Genomic DNA, 18,671 nt, shown 5'->3' on the forward strand with positions numbered 1-18,671 from the left:
TGATCTCAAGTGTTGCCTTAAGTAATTAAGTGCCAGGAGGAGATTGTAGGAAACCTTCCAGCAGTTCACCACAGAGTCTCTTTGTTTGATTCCCTCCCCACCCCCCCCAAAAAAAAAAATTGTGGAGTGCCTTTGGACAAGCTTATCTGTCACTGCCCTTGAGTAGCAGCTCCACTGCTTCATAACTGTGCTATCTATCAGCTATGCCTGTGCGTTGTGTCTTGCCATGCTCTTGCCTGTGCATTGTGTCTTGCCAGGCTCTCTGTGGCCTTGAAGAGAAATTAACCCAACAGATTAGGTAGTGCTGAGGTAAGGTAGCCCTGTTTGAAAGAGGATTTTGTTGTGTAGTTTCTTTTTTTTTTTTTTTAAACTTTCTGCTATGATATTTGACCTCCTTTATCAGATGTTACTGCTGTGTTGCCCTCTTACCAGGCAAAAGATTGGCTGTACGCAGAGGTCCATCAAATAATAAAAAAAAATCAAATAAAAATAACATTTTTATTTAAAGCTAAATTTCACACTTGCTTTGTGTGTAAGCCATTCTAATTTATTTTTAGATCTTTTAAGATGAAGGGTGTTTTTGATGTTTGGTTTTGAGGTGGGAGTTTTTTGTTTTCTTTTTGTCTTTTTCCTTCTAAATTCCTACCGTAGGAGCATACTTGAGATATAAAGGGACTTATACAAAGGCATATTTTTGTGAGGGTTGTGTGTGTGATTTCTGTTTGTTCAGCACTGAAGTCTTAATATGGCACATTTGTGCAGATCTTAAATGGCAACAGCAAAAAAGATTCTTGGAACTTTTTAACTGTCACTGGTGAGTTGTGGCTTGGAGTAACCTTCATGATAGCGGTGGTAGTTATATGTCATCAGCAAGTTGAAGTGACAGCAAAAAGGAATCACAAAACTAGGATATAGCAGTACAAGAAGATTTTTCCCCTTGTGTTTAGTTTTTTATTTTACCTTCTTATATTCTGGGAATCAGTACCATTTTTTCAGTCTTAAACCTTTCTCAACCAATCTGCTTGGCCCTCAGTTGGATTTGGGTTTTGCTTCACCCTACAGAGAGAAGTAACTTATTTTGATGACATCAGGACAATGCTGGTGACCTACACTGTGCTGTTATTTCTCTTGGTCTTAGTACATTCATTGCACCACATAACATCAGTTATACTTGTAAATGTTGTGTAAATTTAACTATGATACACTGAAAGTATGCATTTCATGATTTTAATGAAATTGACTTAAAAGATAGTATGGTTATGGTAGCCATGGTAACTAACACTAATTAAAATATGCTAAAACTTGCAAGAGAGTGAAGAGGAGGGAAAAACCTAAGTTGATATTTTTGTTTTTATCATTTAACAGTAGGATTTTTTTTTTTTAATTTATTCCCCCCTCCCTGCCCCCCTGATTGCTTATGTGCCAGTGAGTCAGTAATTTCCTGGATTGGTTTTGGGGTTTTGTTTTTTTTTTTTTTTTTTTTAAGAAAACCTTCAAAAATAGTAAAGGCTGAGCCACGTTGTAATTTTTGATTGTAAACTGAAAAATGCATGAATCTACCCACTGTTTCCATAGCAAGCTCATTCCTTGAGCATAAATAGTTGAGGAAGCCTCCTGGAGTGCTCCCTGTAGGCTGCTGCTTTATCTGCTTTATCTGCTGAATACTAGTAGGCAATATCTCCATGGCTTTGTGGTATTTGTGATCATGAAAGCATGATGAGGTTTTGGTCCTAATATAATTTTACAATACAGATTGGTCAGGACAGCCAGACTGACACATTGTAGCTGTCATGGAGATTGATGATCTCTTTCAATGAACTTCCTAACTTTTAAACAAGGAATTAAATTTTATTCTAAATAGCTTTCCTGGGTTTTGGTGGTTTTTTTGGTCAAGTGTTTATCACATTCACATTTTTAAAAAAACAGTCCCAATAGTTTGAATGTCATATGTAAATACAGAGTAAATATTTAAAGGATAGCCTTTTGACATCCTGCTTGTTTTCAGGGTTTCTTCTATTTAATTTGATGATAATACTGTATTTGTTTCAAAAAGGATTAAGAGTTGTTCCATAATAGCTATAATCCTTTGTGTTTGACAAGTTTGGAGTATTGTACAAATATTAACAGAACTGCACAACACTTCAGTTGGGTAAATGGGACAGTAAGATGAAAAGGTTGAGTTATTCAAGGTCAGTATTTAAGTAAATATTGGATCCAGGATTAAAATTATCTTCAGTCTTGTGAAGAGCATGATTTCCTGTTTCTCAGCATATTATCTTGTCTCTGATTATCCAGCTCCATCAGTTTGTGCTGCAACCAAGTACTGTTCTAATACCACTAAAAGCAAATGGAAAGCAAAGTGCTGATGGAGAGTAAAAGAATACTAATTATTTTTAGCTGTAATAGTTTCCAGCCATATGCTTTTCTTGGGTAATTATTTTTGAAGAGACTTTGTATCATCTTCTGAATTAAGAAACAGACTTCATATTAATAATATAAATTAAGAAGGAAGATTCATTTAAGTGTTTGTTACAGCACAGGTCTGGCTTATGTCTGTAAATCTGCTAGTAAATGAGCACGTGCAAGAGGAGATTGTTACGAAGTATTTGAATGCCTTCATGTGCATTAGAAGTTTGGCTACATGTGGGGGTCTGGATCAATAACTCCTGCTCCTAGCAATATTAAACTGAGTATCTCTGCTATCACATTAGGGGAGATATGTGGATTCAGAACTCAGCATTTGTTCCCTCAGTAGCTGGTGTGCTAGATTTGTTTCTTTTTGTGAGAACAGCAGCGTGTCCATGCTCTGTGGATTTACTTTTATTACTGTATTGAATATTAATGAGGGAGAGCTAGTCTAGATGCAGGACTTAAGACAGAACTTATGAGGCAGAAGCTGATTATGTAATCTTTCCTCTGCTTTTATAGGAGTTTGGCTCCTTAATCGTTCTCTTCCTTCTTCAGTGCCTTTGTACAAAACAGGTGTGGCTTTCTCTCCATCGTCCGTGAAGAATCTCAGTTCAGGCTTCTGGCATGTCATCTGTCTTCCTCCTCATCTCTAAACCTGTCAAGTGGTAGTTTAAGACCTTTCTATCTTGCCTTTTCCCAATTTGATTAAGAATTATTTTCACCCTGTCTCTTATTCTTAATGGAAATTCACTTCACAAGATTTAACAGCCTTTTTGTCCACTTCCTCAAGAGCATGTCTTCACCTTCATGTGCTTATTGGCTCTGCCTGTCACCGTGTTACTTGGTATGTCATTCTTCTCTGACTTACTTGTTTATTCTTGCTTTGAAGATACTCTTCTGAGTCACTTGCTTGTGTGTTGTAATTTTTTCTTTCTGAGGAAATGCTGGAGGACTATTTCGTTCATTAATTTTGGGGAGTGATACTAGCCCGGATGATGTCAACTCTCATCTCTACCTTTCTGTTTCTAACTTTTCATGGTTAATATTGTTATCAGCTTTTTGTTCCAACATCCTTAGGAGTTTGTTTTTTTTTTTTCAGATTATGCTTAGTGTGGCCTAGTGTATTTTTCTGCCATTTTTGTCCATTTCTTTTGATTTTTGTTGTGGAAAGGGGAATAATCTTTTCTGTCATTTTGAACTCTTAAGTCGTGCTGTCTCTTACATTTCATCTGCTTTGTTGTTTACACCAAGCTTTATCTTTCTGTCCAACTAAATGGTCTTCATGTAGCAATTTCACCATGCTCTATGATTATTTCTGCAATCCTTTTTTTACTCTGTTCTTCTACAGAGCTCTGCTCTACTCTGAAAAAAAAAAAAGTGAAAGAATACAGTCAGTTATACAACCCAAATCCCAAATTGTGTCTCCCAGCACCTGGTTGACCCTTTTTAAGCATGCACTCCTTCCTTTTAGCTGCATAAAGTTTGGTGGCTTCAGTTCTCTTCAAATAACTTCTGCATTTCTACTGCTCTTTGTTATCCTGTGTTGTCTGTTACTGTTGTTCTGAGTTTCTTCTTTGATAGTAGTCTTGATCTCAGCATACTACTAGCTTAGAGATGTTTTTTATGAGGTGAAGTTTTTTTCCCCTCTATCCTGAATACCTTCTGAGCCTGCAGGATTGTTATGATTTCTGAAATCTGTCTGGTTCTTAATTTCCATTAAATTAACTAAGAAAGTAATTAGTAATTTCTCCCCTTCCCCAGTGTAAAATAAACTAGATAGGGCTTTGGGTTTTTTTTTATGTTATCATGCTGTTTACCTTCTCAGTCACAGCAATAGTGATTATTGTTTGTGTTTAAATGACACTTTGGAATCCATGCCCTGTTGTGCTTGATATGTGTATTTGCTTTGGAGCAGTAAGTGTACCTTTGGTTGTGGGTTTTTTCCATTGGTTCTAAGTGTCTTTTACTTAATGAACTGTAACTGATGCACTACCTACAGAGGCAGGTGATGTTACCTGCTCTGCAGAAGCAACCTGGCTAAATCAGTAGCAAAGCAGTTCAGTGCAACAGTGTGTGTGGACTCTTGTACAGGTGTTGTCCATATGTGTTGGGTATATGCCTGGAAATGGGAAGAGTGATGGTAAATTTTCTCATCTGTCAGTGTATCATTTTTCACAAAGGGTGGAATTTTTTGGAAGGCTTAGGGGAAGGGTGAATTTTGCTCAAGGTTCTTTGGTTTTATTACTCTAAGATTCATAACATTGCCAAGCCCCTTTTTTTGGACTGACTGATCCCAGACCTGCCATCCCTCATCCATTTGGAGTGCAGGGCTCTCTTTGTATGTTTTTCCATACATATGGAATAAAACAGCATTTGAACTGTTTTTTACAGGGATTAGGTGCTTCAGTCCTTACTTCTAAATTAAAAAGTAAGGAATGTTTTTAAGAGGCTTTGATATTTCCATAGTTTTAGTCTACATCCCATGACAGGATTTTCAATTTTAAGCCCACTAAGATATTTGTCTACTTGACTGTGACCAACTCAGTTTCCGCCCTCCTAAAGTCACTTGGTGTGACTCAGTTCCCTGCTGTTTTAGATTTAAAACTTCCTAACACTAAAATGAAAATCTGACCCAAGAAAACATTCCAGGAACAGTTTATCCTTTTCTAGTTGATACAGATTCTCTAATGCAGGACTGCTTTTTTGGCTTTCCCTTCTTTCAGCACTGCTGGGGCCAAATGTCTTCCCAGCTGCTTCGAAATTTTCTCAGCAGTTCACTTTCTTCTTGCTACTTGAACAACTTTGTTAGGTGGCTGTTTGGGAAGAGATGCTATCATGTGCTGTTGAGCCCTTCAGAATCTTGTGGAGTTGACTGGCAAGATCTTTAAGTCTGACCTTTTGCTGCAGTACAGTCATTCCAGCATGCTTCATGCTTGGATCAGGCCAAGTCAGCATGGGTTTGAGGGGCAGGTCCTGCTTGACCAACCTAATCCCTTTCTATGGCAAGATAATCTGGCTGTGGGATGAAGGAAAGGCTGTCGATGTTATATTCCCAGACTTCCAAAAAACCTTTGATACTGTTTCCTACAAAACTGTTGTAAACAGATTGGCTACGTCAGATGAGCACACTGTCTCCTGGATAAAGCAATGGCTGGGCAGAAGTGCCCAGAGAGTGGTGGTCAGTGGAGTTAAATCCAGTTGGTCACCAGTCACTAGTGGTGTTCCTCAGAGACACCTGTGTTGGAACCACTTCTTTTTAACATCTTTATTGACGACCTTGATTCAGGCATAGAGAGTGTCATCAGTAAGTCTGCAAATGACACTAAGTTAGGTGGCAGGGTTGCTTTGAATGAGGGTAGAGAGGCTCTTCAGGGGGACTTGGATCAATGGACCAGCACTAATGGGATGAGTTTCAATAAGGCCAAATGCCAGGTCCTGCACTTGGGTCACAACAACCCCAAGCAGCGCTACAGGCTTGGGACAGTGTTGCTGGAAAGTTGCCTGGCAGAAAGAGATCTGAGGGTTGTAATAGACAGGAACTGATTATGAGCCAGCAGTGTGCCCAGGTGACCAAGAAGGCCAATGGCATCCTGGCTTGTGTCAATAATGCTGTGGCCAACAGGAGCAGGGAGGTGATTGTCCCCTTGGACTCAGCTCTGATGAGGCCACACCTCAAGTATTGTGTTCAGTTTTGGGCAGTGCAATACAAGAGAGTTGTGGAGGTGTTGGAATGGGTCCAGAGGAGGGCAACAAAGTTGGGAAAGGAACTAGAGAATACATCTGATGAGGAGTGACTGAGGGAGCTGGGAATGGTTAGTTTGAGGAAGAGGAGGCTGAGGGAGACCTCACTGCTGCCTACAACTACCTGAAATGACATTGTGGGAGACCAGGCTACTGCTGGTCTCTTCTTACTGGTAATTGGAGGCAGAACAAGGGGAAATGGCCTCAAGCCGAGACTGGGTGGGTTTAGATTGGACGTTAGGAAAAAGTTTTTCATGGAGTGAGGGGTCAGGCACTGGAGTCAGCTGCCCGTTGAGGTGGTGGATGTGATGCTTAGGGCTATGGTTTAAGGTGAATCTTGTAGAGTAGGGTTATTGTGGTGAATAGTTCCAAAGGACATAAAATGGGCTGAAGCATGTCCTGTCTTATTTACCTGCCTGTCTGCATTGCAGCCAGAGGCGGGAACACAGGACGAAGAAACCCAGGCAGCCCAGTCTGGTTTAGGCCGGTTGCCTGAGAGGGGTTCCCCGGGGACCATGTCCCTGTCGCCTGCCAGGCGAATGCGCCCCCATTTTTGGAAGACAGCAGCCTGTGGGTTCTGCCATTTCTGGGTCTGCTTGGGTGATTGCCAGAGGTGATTGGGTGATTGTGTGGCCAACGAGACCATTAGCCTCGGCCATTGCCCTATAAATGGGGGTGAGCAGGTGAATAAGGAGCTTGCTCCTTATTCCTCCCTCACCTGCCACTCGCCCTCCGGCCACCTCAGCCACCTCAAGCCACTTCAGCCAGCAGCTGATTCCACTTTGCAGCCCACGTGGAATTCGCCACACGACTTCTGTCGAATGTTTTCCTACCTATGTTTTGGGCCACGGACATTAGGACTAGTGAGTGTTCTTCATTCTTTGTTCAAGTTGCTAAAGGATCTTAATCAACCTCACAAGCGGTGAATTAAGCTGCCAGACTCTATCAAAGACATTTTCTGAAACCTTTCAAAATTCCATTGTATAGAGACATTCTGCAAAATAGTTCTGCTAGCTGCATCAAAGAACTTGTGTGGAGAGCTGTAAATAGGTTTGGGGGAATTATTTTGTGTATAATGCTAAATTATTTAATAACTTTTAAATCGGCCTCATTGCATTTTACCCCAAACTCAGATTTCAACTAGTCCCCTTTATATCAGTTATACATTGGACTTGGTGATCCTGAGGGTCTTTCCCAACCTGGATGTTTTTGTGATTCTGTATCTTGAGTCACAGTGTTCTCTGGCATTATGGCTACTGTCCAGAAAAGCAATTTTTTCCTAATTTACCTCTTTCTTCCAGAGTGCTCCATCAGAGAATCAGTGCTGTCCGTTCATGTGTCATGCTTCTGCCCAACAGATTTTGTTACAAGTACCTAATTCGGTGTGATAAGTGCTAGTTCTCAGTAGCTGGTATCACTGAACCACTAATTCCTTATGCAGGAAAAAGCAGTCACAACTTTTTGACAGTCTGATCATAGCTGCCTAAGGGAAGGCACCATTTTTAACTTGTAGCAAATTTTAAGTGACTGGGAACAAAGTCCAGATAAATTATTTGGGTCACTGCAAAATGAGGCTTGTGAGCAGCCCTTCTCTCTCTTAGCATGTTCTGTAACTTCAGGCTCTCAATTGCTGTTTGTCCAGCTATTTGGTTCTTATCTTGGTTTTATTCTGGCTCAGAATTGCCCATATTTTGCTTTTTTTTGTGGGATTTCATTTGTACCTGTCTTCTGTAGGCTGGCACAATAGTGGACAGACAATCTGTAAGAAGAACTGCTCTAAATGCACGTTCATGTTTCTCCTCTTTCTCCCTCCCACTCCTTCCTAGATTCCATTAATATTTACAGAACAAGAGCCAGTACTCTAGCATTAGCCTCAAATTCACAATGAGATTTTTCTGGCTCTGTAACTAATGCTGAAGACAACAAAGGTTAGAAATGCACTTAAAAAAAAAAGAAAGAAAACAAAGGAGCTTTTGATATCCACACACTGGATTAATTGTTTGAGGTGGAAATAGGCTTAACAAAGAGCACAGTATATGTAAAGAAAATATTACACGTATTGTTGTTGGAGGGCAGAGGAATGTATAATTATTTGCTCACTGACTGAACTTTAATTTATATAAACTTGTTTTCACCATTGTTTCTTCAGATGTTGTGTGAGAAGGAAAAACTTACTGGTTCATGTACAGGATAAGCTGCAGAGTCAAAAAGTCAAATGAAGACATTAGCTGAACATGGAAAGAGAACCTTGTTCATAGTTATAGACCTGTGATGTGCAAACTAAACATTTATAAGGGGATGTATAAACAAACTTTTAGCTTTGGTCAACCAGTGAAGTTTTGCAAACATAAATTTCATAGGCAAACAGAGATTGGGAGGGGAGTGGAGAGAAGGAGGAATTCAGCTGATTTGTATTATTTTCTTTGACTCCAAGCTAGGTATTTTCTTTAATTTCTATAGTTCACTGCATAAGGTGTTCTTAACTTTTATAAATTGACTTTAGAAACAAAAAGCTGAAATAAAAAGATAAATATTTCTGTTCTTCCAAATTGTTTTAGCTTACTTTATACATTGGAAAGTATTTGTTGAGTTCCACTGTAGTCTGCACGTGTTCTTACTGCTCTGTAACCCCTTACTGTGAGTCTGTCAAGTATTGCGAATCCCTGACCATGGGAAGGACAACTAATGTCTCTTTCTACTTTGTGTGGAGTTCTAGCTATTGGTGACCTCAGCTAGTTGCTAGCAGACAATTATTTTTTTTTTAGCTATGTGAAGTAAGTGGATTTTGTCCATCTTGTGAGGCCAAAGGTTATTTCAGAGCATAGAAACTGAACTGCGTTCTTTAAGTGCAGGAGTTCATCTGCGTGTTCCATGGAAGATGATTTGGCAAAACAATCCCAACAGGCTGTCTCTGCAGTATGCATGTGCTGTTCTTCCTCTGAGATATTGTGAGAACATTCCTAACAAAGGATTCCTCCAGATAGTTCAGAATATATATTCACAGAAAAAGGGTTGGGTTTTGGGCTTTATTTGTCATTCAGTATGGACTTACTTATTCTTAAATGTCTAACCCATCTGTCTGTCCTTCAGTCTCTAAATTTCTGCTCTTTTCTAAGAGCTCTCATTCTCTTCCCATCTCTCTGACAGTAGAATTGGGTTATTTCACGTTTCTGATGAACCTACATTTTCCAGATAAATGAAAACGTAGGGCTTTATTTTTCAAACCTGAAACAGTTGGATTGCCTTTTTGTTTTACTGGCATAAGCATCCGTGATGCTCTGGGGAATGGAGAAAGATCTAAAATAAGCCTAGCTAGTTTTTGTTGTTTATCTGTTTCTTTTTGCATCTGCCTTAGTATTTATTGCTACCATCTGCATTTCATTTCAGGTTGTCTGATGTCTTATTCTGCATGTTCTGTGCCTATTCTCTTTACATAGCCTTGGGCTGTAATATCACCATTTGCCTACAAGAGATCCATTTCTATCTGTAACAAAATGAATTGCATTCATCTGTGTAATTCATTTCTAATGAATGCCTTGCTCCTCATTAAACAGTGATTTACCTTTGTTTCTCTTTTGTGCACTGTCAACACTAACCATTTTGAAGTCCTGTGGAGAGATACTAATGGGAGAAAACAAAAGTCAGTGCAACTAAGCACTCACAAATGCCGTCCTGATTGGCACTTTCAAAAATATTCATGGGACACTTTGTGAAATACAGTTTGCAGGTGGATAACATGATTCAAAATGTTTTCTTAATTGTGAGATTGCAGCGTACAAATAACAACACTTCAGAGTTCAAGTGCATTGTTCCTTGTTGGTGGCTTGAGCAGGTAGCCAAGCTCGTGAATCTTTTAAGACCTAGTCTGTGCTGCAGAACTTTTATAGATCTCAGAAACATTTGGAGGACTATACCCTTGATACCCCATTTCCTCTGCACCTTTTCAGGAATATTAAAATATTTCAATCTTATTTTCAGAAAGATGTTTTGAAATACTTATTTTTGAGAGATGTTTCTGACTTGAAAATATTTAACTTCAATCATGTAATGAGATTCAAAGATTAGTGTAAGCATTTATTGGCTTTGTGTACCTGCAGAAAAAGGGTTAGTACCATTAGCAGTGAATTATGGGTCATACAATAATTTTGTTACAGATTTTTGCAATGCCCTTTAAACCTTTCCTGCAACATCCACTTCTCCAGTCTTGTACTTTGCAGAACAGCAGAATTTGCTGTGTGCACTAACAGATCTGGCAGATGACAGTTAAGAGAATAGGGTGAATGACCAAGTTTATTTTCTCTTTAAACCTAAGCTGAGTTTGAATTGCAGCAGCAGATTATGAATATGAAAATACTGTTAGTAAATATAAATCAATACAGATGAGGTTTAGGACATAGTTTTATTTACAGCATTTTCAGCCCTTTTTTTTTTAGTGATAGTACAGGCTACTCATTAAGACTTTTGATCACTGATGTGGGATTTTACAGTGTTTATTCTTTTGTTTGGGCAGGTTGATTCCCCACTGAAACTCTAGAATTGTCAGTGGGCATCAGCTGAGTTACACCATGGATGAATTTGATCATAGTATTATGAGGGGATTGAAGCATGGACATTTGGATTGGCTTTTTTTGGGGGGGGTGGTTGTTTGTTTTTTTAACTGGTCATGTCTAACTCATGTAGTATTTGGAAGCAAAAGCACTGTTTAATATAATAATTTTATTTTTAATATACATTTTAGAGGACAAAACTGACCTTGAGAACAGTGTGATGCAGAAGAAAATTAAAATCCCCAAACTCTCTCTCAATCACGTAGAAGAAGCTGGGGAGGTTACAGATTATGGGGAAGAAGATGCGGAGCTTAGACACAGTAAGGTACTGAATTTCTTTCCTTCCTTTCCCCTTTTTTTTTGCTCTGGGGTGAAGGGGTAAATGTTTGGGTTATGTACAGATGTCACAGCTTAAGAGTTCCAGGACTGCTTTCAATCCCTTTAAAGCACTGTTTGGTAATATGGCGTCAGATTCTGTGGTGGGGTAGGATATGGGTTTTCAAAACCTGATTTACGTACAGTCAAACGTCTTCCTGTTTATACTGTCTGTACTGTTTAATTGCCACTTGAGATTTTTGGAACAGTACTCTTCCAGTTTGGCCTAGAATGCTTTAAAAGTCAGTAGTTACATGAATGTTGAGCAGCTGTTCTTAGTGGCACTCATGACCTATTCTGTGCTGCTTTTTCACAACTGGAAAGGATGCTCTGAGATTTCCCAACTACAGCAGTGGGTGAGAAGACAAACTGACAGGACTGCATCCCTCTGTTATAACTGCCAACTGATCTTTTAAGTCTAGGCACCAGAAACCACAATGTACATGTATTTATTTTTTCTTTATCAAATGATTTTTTTAAAAGCCTGCCAGCCTTCAGAATAAAATACTGCTCTGTGGCTTCATGTGTTTTTCAGCTGAAAGAATTGTACCAATACATTTTTTTTGGGGGTGGGGCAGCAACTTTTAAAAATGTATATATTTATTTATATTTGAACATGTGTGAAGCAGACATAACATCAAATAATCTTATTTTCTGCTGCAGTATTGATTTCCATACCACAATATACATAATTAGCATCAGCTTTTTTTCTCTAAGCTATGAACTGCATTTGCTTTCTTTGCAGTTGCTTGGAAGTTCAAATTCTTTTTCCATACCTGACCAATAAAATTCACTGATTTTTTTTTACCCATACTGTCACATTTTAATGCCACTATTCAAGCCCTCAAAAAGATGTGTGTGTTAATTAATAGGGTTTTTGCAGATGACTGTTGTGTTCAAAGGACATGAAGCCTCTGCAACGCAGTACTAATACTGAAGAAATCAGTTGATGAGAAAGATGTGGCTGGATAATGTTTTCTTTTTCCAACTTGTGTCTTTTCAGTTCCCTTTTTCATGTCTTAACTCAGTCACTCGCACTGGGTTGAATGTACTAGAGGAGTAGTCAGAGAAGGTTTTATCTCTCCAAGTGTAGGAAGGACAAGCACTCTGTTCACAGAACAGCTTTGTGTGGTATGCCACTTTCAGCTCTGATGTAGCAGGTAACAGATGTAGCACATTCTTTGTCTTACCACAATCAGTTGCTGTCAGAAATCTAAATTATAGCCTTAAACTTAGGAAAAGAGATCCAAATCCACATTTTCTTACAAACAAATTAACCTTGTATATGGAATCAGGTGGCCTACATATGTTGAGTTTCCAAGTGTTGCACAAATGCAGAAAGGCAGGTCTTTAACTGCCTGGGAAGCTTGTATGTGCATTAGGCTTAACATTTGCATGACAGTTATGATGTATATCCATAAGAATCTGTTGGGTAAATCACTTTTGCAGGCAGACTTTGTCTTGATTTCTTTGGAAAACAAGGATATTAACAGTTCCCAAGTTTGTGGGATTTTAATGTTACTACATCTTACTGCTCTCCTAATTTTTTTTTTTTAATTGTAACATGCAGAGACAAGATGGAAGGAAACAAAGTGAAGGTACACACAAAAGCATTGAAGCAGTTGTTGCTCGCCTTGAAAAACAGAATGGAATGAGTCTCAGTAGTACTTCCAGCCCTGAAGAAGTTTTTATGGAGGCTTCGGAAGGTATGAACAACATGGACGATGCTGTAGTTCCTCGGATTCTGTATGAAGAATTGCTGAGGAGTTACCAACAGCAGCAGGAAGAAATGAGACACATTCAACAGGAGCTTGAGAGAACGCGGAGACAGCTTGTGCAGCAGGCAAAGAAGCTAAAGGAGTATGGGGCACTCGTGTCAGAAATGAAAGAGCTCAGAGACTTGAACAGGAGACTCCAGGATGTACTGCTTCTAAGACTAGGTAGTGGTAAGTGCCGGACTTAAATGGGACTAGTTTTAATGAATTTTGCAAGTGTGATCAATAGTAACGGAAGCATACTTGAAGAATAGCAGTGGTTGTTAAACTGGACATTGAATGTTAAAGGGATTTTCTCCTGTGGCTGTACAATGTGTCAAATTTGTATGCTATGTATGTCTGGGTTTTTCTTTAATGATAGTGGAGGTCTTTGTGCTGGTATAGTTGAATCGGAGTTCCATTTTAAGCAGCTGTATTTTAAAAAGTCTTTGACCTTCCAGTATATGCTGAGAAAAGATAATAAAGCATCATCTTCAGAATATACCAGTATGTTCCAGTTCAAAGAGGAAAAAAAACCAAACAAACAACAAAAAGAAAAGGTAGTGGAATGAATATTTGGGCTAAAACTATTTTATCTTTTTCAGTTAGGGGTTTTGGGTTTTGTTATGTAAGTGATTGCGTTACCTTCCGTTTTCTGCCCTCTCTTCCCATTAGTAGCTCATTAGAATGCGGTATATTCCTGAACTTTATAGCAGTGGCTTTAAATAGCCATGCTATTGGAAAAATAATGGATTGTTAATGAATTAATTAAACAACTTTTTATATTAGTGTCCCGTTCATCAACATTTGTTACCAAATGCAGGTTTGTGTAATTTGGGTTTAAAATTTAAATACCATGAGTCAATTGCTCCTTTGTTTTGGTTTATAACAATTATTTAACCATTATGTTGGAATAAATGGGGGGGGGGAAAGACAAAATAAAAAGTTCATCCTTTTCAATGAAGATGGTACCCTTGGAATACCTTCAAACATCTTACCAATTTTATATTCATTTGCTATTTGAATGTGGTACTGTGTGTTGAAGACTTGCTCGGTGATTGAAACTCGTTTAAAATTTGTGCATCCAAACTTAGCATGCTGTTTCTTATGTCTGCCTTTGTGTATCTAAAAAACTTTTGCATGTAAATTGGATATTGGCTCTTCTACTTGACTGAACGAGTGCATGTGATTTGCATGTGGGTCTGAGCCACCTTCACAAACAAACCTGAACCCAAGAGCATGTGCCTGTGTTGTAGCATGTGTTAAGGTGTGCCCACAAAGTTGGTGCCAGGTTCTCAAAGTAGCATCTGATGGTTTAAACTGGGTGTTTGATTGTGAATGCTTATCATTGTTACACTGTGCATAATTAAAATGTCATTACTTATTATAAACATTCTAGTTAACTTTCTTAATAAAACTAAATAGGCGAGGTTTCCACAGTCTGAAAAACATGATGTGGTTGGCAGTAGATTCCACTGAGCTTTCTAAAATTTTCCTTGCATGGAAAGATGTTTCTTCATCTGCAAGTAGTTAGCTGGAATTTATGTGATTGGAGCACCAGCCAGATGTTAGCAGGCAATGGGGCTGAACAGTATAAAATGCCAATTTAGCTAGTAGACTTGACAGCAATTTGAGTGGTGAGACCGGTAATGAAATGAAGACAGCTTCTGAATTGTCTCATTCCTTTCACTTTAAGAAAGAAGGGATGCATATCTTTAAGTTGAATCAAGAAAGCTTGGAAGAAAAGGAAAAAGAAAAAAAACAACCCAAAGTAAAGACCATATGGTAAAAATGCTGAATCTTCTCTAAACACTGGACTTGGCTTTCCTTTGTATCAGTCTGACACCTGCTTTACAACTGCAAATAAATCTCAATGACATTGAACCACAAGTTCTTTTAATTCAGTTGCATAACTATAGTTCATATTTGTCCAGGTAACCTCCCAAAAATTCCCTTGTTGTTACTTTTTATATGGAAAGTCTCATGGATGACAAAGGAAGAAGTTGGTCACATCAGCAAGGGTTATTTTTTATCTCAGACTCAGTGTATTAACTGCTGATAACTCTTGGATTTCCCTGTAGCCTCGTTCACAGTAGAGAAACAACCAGATTCTAGAGAGACCAGCAGAGAATCCATGAGTGTTTAGAAAGGGAGACATCTTCAGAAAATCATAAATTAGAGAGTCTGATGATAGTATGAAAAAGTGCTGCTGTTAAGAAATAGATATGTAAAGACTTCTTTAGTCTTCCTTACTTAGCCAGTTTATAAATGAAGTATGTTTGGATATGTGAAGAAGCCATGAAAATTGTTCAGAAAATAGATTACGTCCTGAATTTGTCTTCAGTTGTTGCAGTGATCTCTTTAACTTGGAGTTTCAAATTATGTGTAATCTATGTTACACTGCACTTCGAGCAGGGTGGACTTAATGAAAGCTGATTGCAAAGCTGTTTCACCTTAGACTTCTGATTTCTTTGCATGAGATGACAGCTGGTTTGTGCTGATGAATTGCAGCTGTGGGAAACGTGTGCCTGTTGCCATTTTAAACTTGCAGATCAGATATAGTGCAGCCTCTTGAGCTAACATGTAGTCAAGTATTTGGTCTCCTAATTTCCCATCAACGTGTTTATTTCGGTGAGAAGTCAAAATGTATTCTGCTTTAGACCTAGGCCTTCGACTCTGCCACAAGACTTGAGCCACTCTTGTGGGAAGAGTGGGGTTCTTAATGTTCCACCTGGCGACATTGAATTGCTCTTTGGTTTAGAGCAGCCTTGAAAGCAGATGCGGCCGTTGACAGTAGGGCAACCTGTACTGATCCATGAGGATACACTGAAGCTGCCCTTATGATGTTGATACAATGTTTCCTCACAGACCCCAGCAGGCATTTGACCGAGAGACCATATCAGTGGGGAAACATGATGACTGTCCTGAAAAGAGGTTACTGTATCCCTCGTCTGAGCTGCTGGAGGAATGTGTGTATCCAAAGCACCACTTCTTTACCTACTTCAGGATCAGAAGGCCCTTCAATATAGACCATTGCAGTTAGTCTTTGTCCTGTTGTACCTGAAAACACTCTAATTTGCCTTGTTTTTATCAACAGAGTAAGGTGATTTGAAGAATTAAATCACTGAGTCTTCCCTGTAGGCCTAACTTTAAATAGTCCTTGATTGCAAAGGATAATAATTCAAATAATGTCTTTTAAAAACACTTGTCTCCAGGGTAAGGTCTGTGCAGTTTACTATGGTTGTATGTGGCCAGAAGTAGTAAGGTCTGTCAGGAAAATGTTTGAGCGTTGTTTGCTCCCTGATAGCAATACAGCATGAAAATGCAGTATTTGGGAATTAGTATTGCTCTAAAGTCAGTATGTTCACTTCCATTCAGGAACATCCATTCAGGAACGCATACACAACCCCTAAGGTGGCTATTTTCAGTCCTAGTTTAATTTCACTGATCTAGTATACAGTGTCTTGGGACTGACACCAGGATAGGAAGGATGAAATAATATTTGTGTCTTACCACATGTAAGGAACTACTGTTATTCAGCTTATCTGGACTTAGCTGGCTTCTTGATATAAATGAAGTCCAAGGTTTCTATCAAGTACAGGTATGGAAAGCACCATGTGTATAAAATGTCACTACATCTCTGACTGTTCTTCTTATTCAGATTCTGGTAGACCTTGTGGAAGAACAGTTTACTGCTTACAAATGTACGTTGACCACTTTATCAGATATTTTTGGCTTGTTTACTGATTTTTTTTTTTAATAGTGTGGTACCTCAAATGCATTTTTGAACAAATGAGGTGGTAAAATGAAGCCTCCCCATTCATCCTGCATTTAAAGCTACTGGCCTCTTTCTTGGATAGCTAGAAACTTTTTTGTAGTAAAACATGTTTCTTTTTTGTATTCTGAAGAGTTGCATTTTCCCTTTTTCCATTATTTTTTTTTTCTTTTTGTGATCCTCCTTATGTAAGTACAATCACAGTTAAGCCTTTTTAGATAGTGGCATATATTTTTTAATGTATTGCTCATCATAGGAAATATGATGCAAAGTGTGGAACCTAAATAGAGAGGAAACTGTTGTAGTGTGTTGTGTGGTAAGCTGGGCACACAACTCCCGTTAGGAGTAAGGCAATAATGCAGGTTGCATGTCTGACTGAAAGCAGGCCAGTTCGAAATATGGTCTTTAGCAGCTGGTAAAAGTAGCTGTGAAGACTGCCTAGTTAGAGGCAGGTTTCTGTTTGGGAAGGAAGAAAAAAAAAAAAAGAAGGTATTTCAAAGGCTCTCTCTTGGTCATGTTTGAGCAAGCAGTAGTGCATGGATTTCAGTTGAGTTTTTTTTGTTTTTTTTTTTCCTGATCTATTAGAGCTTTGGCTGTTGTGGACTTTGATCAGCTTTTTTCTTGGCAAATGCTGGAAACCAAATCCTGGCTGTGTCCATATATGACTATAAACAACAGTGTAAGACTTCTAAGACTGGGAGAAGTAGGAGGCATAGTCAGGCTGTGCTGCCTTGCAGCAAGGCTTGGACAGGTTGGAAAGCTGGGCAGAAGAGAACCTAGTAAAATTCAGCAAGGGCAAGTGTAGAGTCTTTCACCTGGGGAGGAATAGCCCTATGTACCTGTACAGGTTAAGGGTTGACCTGTTGGAAAGCAGCTCCATGGAGAAGGACGTGGGATTCCTAGTGGATAACCACCATGAGCTAGCAGTGTGCTCATTTAACCAAGAAGGCCAATGCTGTCCTGGGATGCATTAAAAAGAATGTGACCTGCAGGTCAAGGGAGTTTCTTCTCCACCTTTATTCTGCCTTGATGAGATCATGTCTGGAGTATTGTGTCCATTTTTGGGCTCCCCTGTTCAAAACCATCAAGGAACTGCTGGAGGGAGTCCAATGGAGGGTTACAAAGATGATGACGAGGCTGGAGCATCTTTCTGAGGAGGAAAGGCTGAGAGACCTGGGACTGTGTAGCCTGGAGAAGGCTGAGAGTGAATCTTATCAATGCTTATTAGTAGCTACAGGACAGGTATAAAGAAGATGGGGCCAGTTGGTGCCCAGTGAATAGGACAAGAGGCAGTAGGCACAAGCTATGACACAGGAAATTTCTCCTAAACGTAAAGAAAAAAATTACTTTGAAGGTTCCAGAGCACTGGAGCAGACTGCCCACAGAAGTTGTGGAGTTTCCTTTTCTGGAGACTTTTCAAAACCCTCCTGGACTCATTCCTGTGCAACCTGATCTAGGTGAGCCAACTGTAGTGACAGGATTGACTGGGCAATCCCCAGAGGACCCTTTCAACTGCGATGATTTTGTGATTCTGTAATTAGAAACCAGCAGAAGTGTTCTAACTGAGATAAACATTTCCTTCAAGGAAGAGGGTGGTTGTTCTTGGGTGTCTTCTTCAAAGTGACTTTCAAAGTATAGAAGAACTCAAAATAGCACTTTGTTGAAGAATGTGTTCTAAAAGTAACAGCTAAAAAAATCACTTTTCAGAATTCTCAGTGGCAATTACACTGGCAATGACATCACTACATCTGCTTGTTCAGGTGTGCCTACACTGAGATGTGTGCAAGTGCTGAATTGTTCAATCAATCCAGGTCTCTTTTTTTCCAGTCTGAGTCAGTTTAGCAGTTCTGAGTTAGAAACTGTAATTTGTCTTGGCCTTTCTATTGTATATGCATGATACTAGAGATGCTTGTTAAGACTACTATGAAATTATAATGCAAGTGATGTTGGGTTTGTGATTTCTGTATTTGTGCCATTCTTGGATTGCATGTGACTTAAGACACTCTTGTAGGTGGCACTGCAGTATAGGATTATTTGAGTTACCAAGACAACTTTCAGTTGTTGCTCAGT

The 18,671-nt window shown here is 39.1% G+C and overlaps 1 protein-coding gene across 18 annotated transcripts in view; it reads left to right on the forward strand.

Annotated features, from left to right (window-relative positions):
- BEND5 (BEN domain containing 5) overlaps positions 1-18,671 on the forward strand; it is a 1,203,882-nt gene that overhangs the window by 692,089 nt on the left and 493,122 nt on the right. For 6 of the 18 annotated variants that reach the window (XM_064147563.1, XM_064147560.1, XM_064147564.1 and 3 more), the window contains 2 exons: positions 10,889-11,022; positions 12,643-13,018. The exons of 11 other annotated variants lie outside the window; for them this stretch is intronic. In XM_064147563.1, the coding sequence (XP_064003633.1) occupies positions 10,889-11,022; positions 12,643-13,018 (510 nt within the window). The remainder of the gene's footprint in view (positions 1-10,888; positions 11,023-12,642; positions 13,019-18,671) is intronic. One more of the 18 variants, XM_064147550.1, reaches the window with a different exon arrangement.

The sequence above is a fragment of the Pogoniulus pusillus genome, chromosome 8, assembly GCF_015220805.1.
Source record: "Pogoniulus pusillus isolate bPogPus1 chromosome 8, bPogPus1.pri, whole genome shotgun sequence".
In the NCBI taxonomy this organism is placed as follows: Eukaryota; Metazoa; Chordata; class Aves; order Piciformes; family Lybiidae; genus Pogoniulus; species Pogoniulus pusillus.